The sequence below is a fragment of the Neopelma chrysocephalum genome, unplaced genomic scaffold (genome assembly GCF_003984885.1).
Source record: "Neopelma chrysocephalum unplaced genomic scaffold, ASM398488v2 Primary Assembly neopelma1_123, whole genome shotgun sequence".
Classification (NCBI taxonomy): Eukaryota; Metazoa; Chordata; class Aves; order Passeriformes; family Pipridae; genus Neopelma; species Neopelma chrysocephalum.
In genome coordinates, this window is record NW_020897785.1 from 1 (window position 1) to 1,774 (window position 1,774).

The 1,774-nt window shown below is 39.5% G+C and overlaps 1 protein-coding gene across 1 annotated transcript in view; it reads left to right on the plus strand.

The window, feature by feature from the left end:
* Window positions 1–168: 168 nt before the first annotated feature.
* Window positions 169–1,774, plus strand: part of LOC113974580 (gallinacin-8-like) — a 4,781-nt gene continuing 3,175 nt past the window's right edge. The window contains exons 1-2 of the mRNA XM_027697825.1: window positions 169–727; window positions 1,540–1,627. Of these exons, the coding sequence (XP_027553626.1) occupies window positions 617–727; window positions 1,540–1,627 (199 nt within the window). The 5' untranslated portion in view covers window positions 169–616. The remainder of the gene's footprint in view (window positions 728–1,539; window positions 1,628–1,774) is intronic.

Below are 1,774 nucleotides of genomic sequence, written 5' to 3' on the forward strand. Positions count from 1 at the left end.
GAAATAGGGTAGATTTAGATTAGATATTATGAAGAAATTCTTCCCTGTGAGGCTGGTGAGTCCCTGGCACAGGTTTCCCAGAGAAGCTGTGGCTGTCCCTGCATCCCTGGAAGTGTCCAAGGCCAGGCTGGGCAGAGTTTGGAGCAACTTGGGATAGTGCAAGGTGTCCCTGCCTATGGCAGGGGGTTGGAACGAGATGATCTTTAAGGTTCTTTCTAACCCAAACCACTCTCTGATGAACACAGAGGGTTCTCACCTGGCTTTCACACAGGGGAGTCATTCCAAAAACTGAACTTCCCTAATGTAGCTGTTCAGAGGCTGTGGAGGCATTTCCAGGCCTCAGGGACTATGTCTTTGCAGTCACCACCTGCACATGGCCATGGGACAGCCCTGTGGATCCAAACCAGCAGCCTCCAGTGTGTGTCTGTCCCAGGACACTTCCTTCACTGCCCACAATGGATCGATGTGTTGCACACAAACCAGGGTGGTGTCAGGGGCTTTTTGGAAGAGCCAACTCATGTGCCGGAGAAAGGGAAGGGAGTTCATGAGCGGTCACCATTCCTCCTGGGCTGATGGGAAGTGACATTCAGCTGCTGGGAATTGCTGTGAGAAGTCCATGTCCTTGGCCAGCTGGTCTGTGGCAGCTCTGCCATCAACAAGAGTATATAAAGACAGTTCTTTTGGGGCAAGACATCACTTTGGGAAGACACCCTTTAGGAGGAAGCAGGTAGGACAGACTGGCCCCTCTCCTGAAGTCCTCTTGGATGAGGTGAAGGTGTAGTTTCCACACCAGTTTCAACTAATGAGGAGAAAACCACATAATTTTTGGACAAAATTCATTGCTTCTCTAAAAAGAAATTCATCATCCAATATGTATGATTATATTAAGTTTAATTTAATTATAACTTAAATTCTCATAAACATCTAAAATGTACAGTGCTTGGTATTTCAGTAATGCATTTGGCTGATTATTACAGTCAATAATGATGATTCCTAATTATAATATTAGTTTGCATTATTTTCAAAAGGTAATTGGACTCTGCATCAAGAAATGGTGGTGGAGAGACACTTCAGGGCTTTCAGCTGGCTCACATTATAAAGGTGTTATAGGGAGAAGGGAGGAAGTTAATTTTGGAGGAAGATAATTAATTTTTTAAAAATTGTTTGAAGTTTTAACATCCAGAGTTATTTATAAGGGATTCAAATAAAGGGTCTTCACTAAAGCTAGTGTAGGCTATCACTGAAGTTGATTGAAAGAAATTAACAGTATTAATCTAGTTCTTTTAAATTTTATAGCCATAAATAATTTTTTTTCTCATGCAACATGCTTTCAAATATATCTTCCCTTAAAAACTGGTATTTCAATAGATTTATTCTAGAACATTTATAAACATTGCATAAGTGATGTGGCATTTTTTATTAATATAAGTGGCATTTTTTATTAACAAACTGCAGCTTATATGTCATAAATAGTGTTTGTACTGGATGATGACAAATGCAGGTTAAATGCTCAACTTCTTTCTGATTTTTCCTTGGTAGCTGTTGTATTTGGTGGCACTGAAATTGGACATGAAGATCTTTTCCCTTTTTTTTGCTGTTCTCCTCTTAGTGCTCCAAGGCGCTTCAGGTAAGAGTCACATAAAATGTAAGGAAATGCAGAGGGAAAATAGTGAGTATGGAGAGACTAAAGTAGAAATAGAAATAAAATAAAATGAAATAGGAATAGAAGTGAAATAGAAATAAAATAGAAATGAAAGAAATAGAAATAGAAATA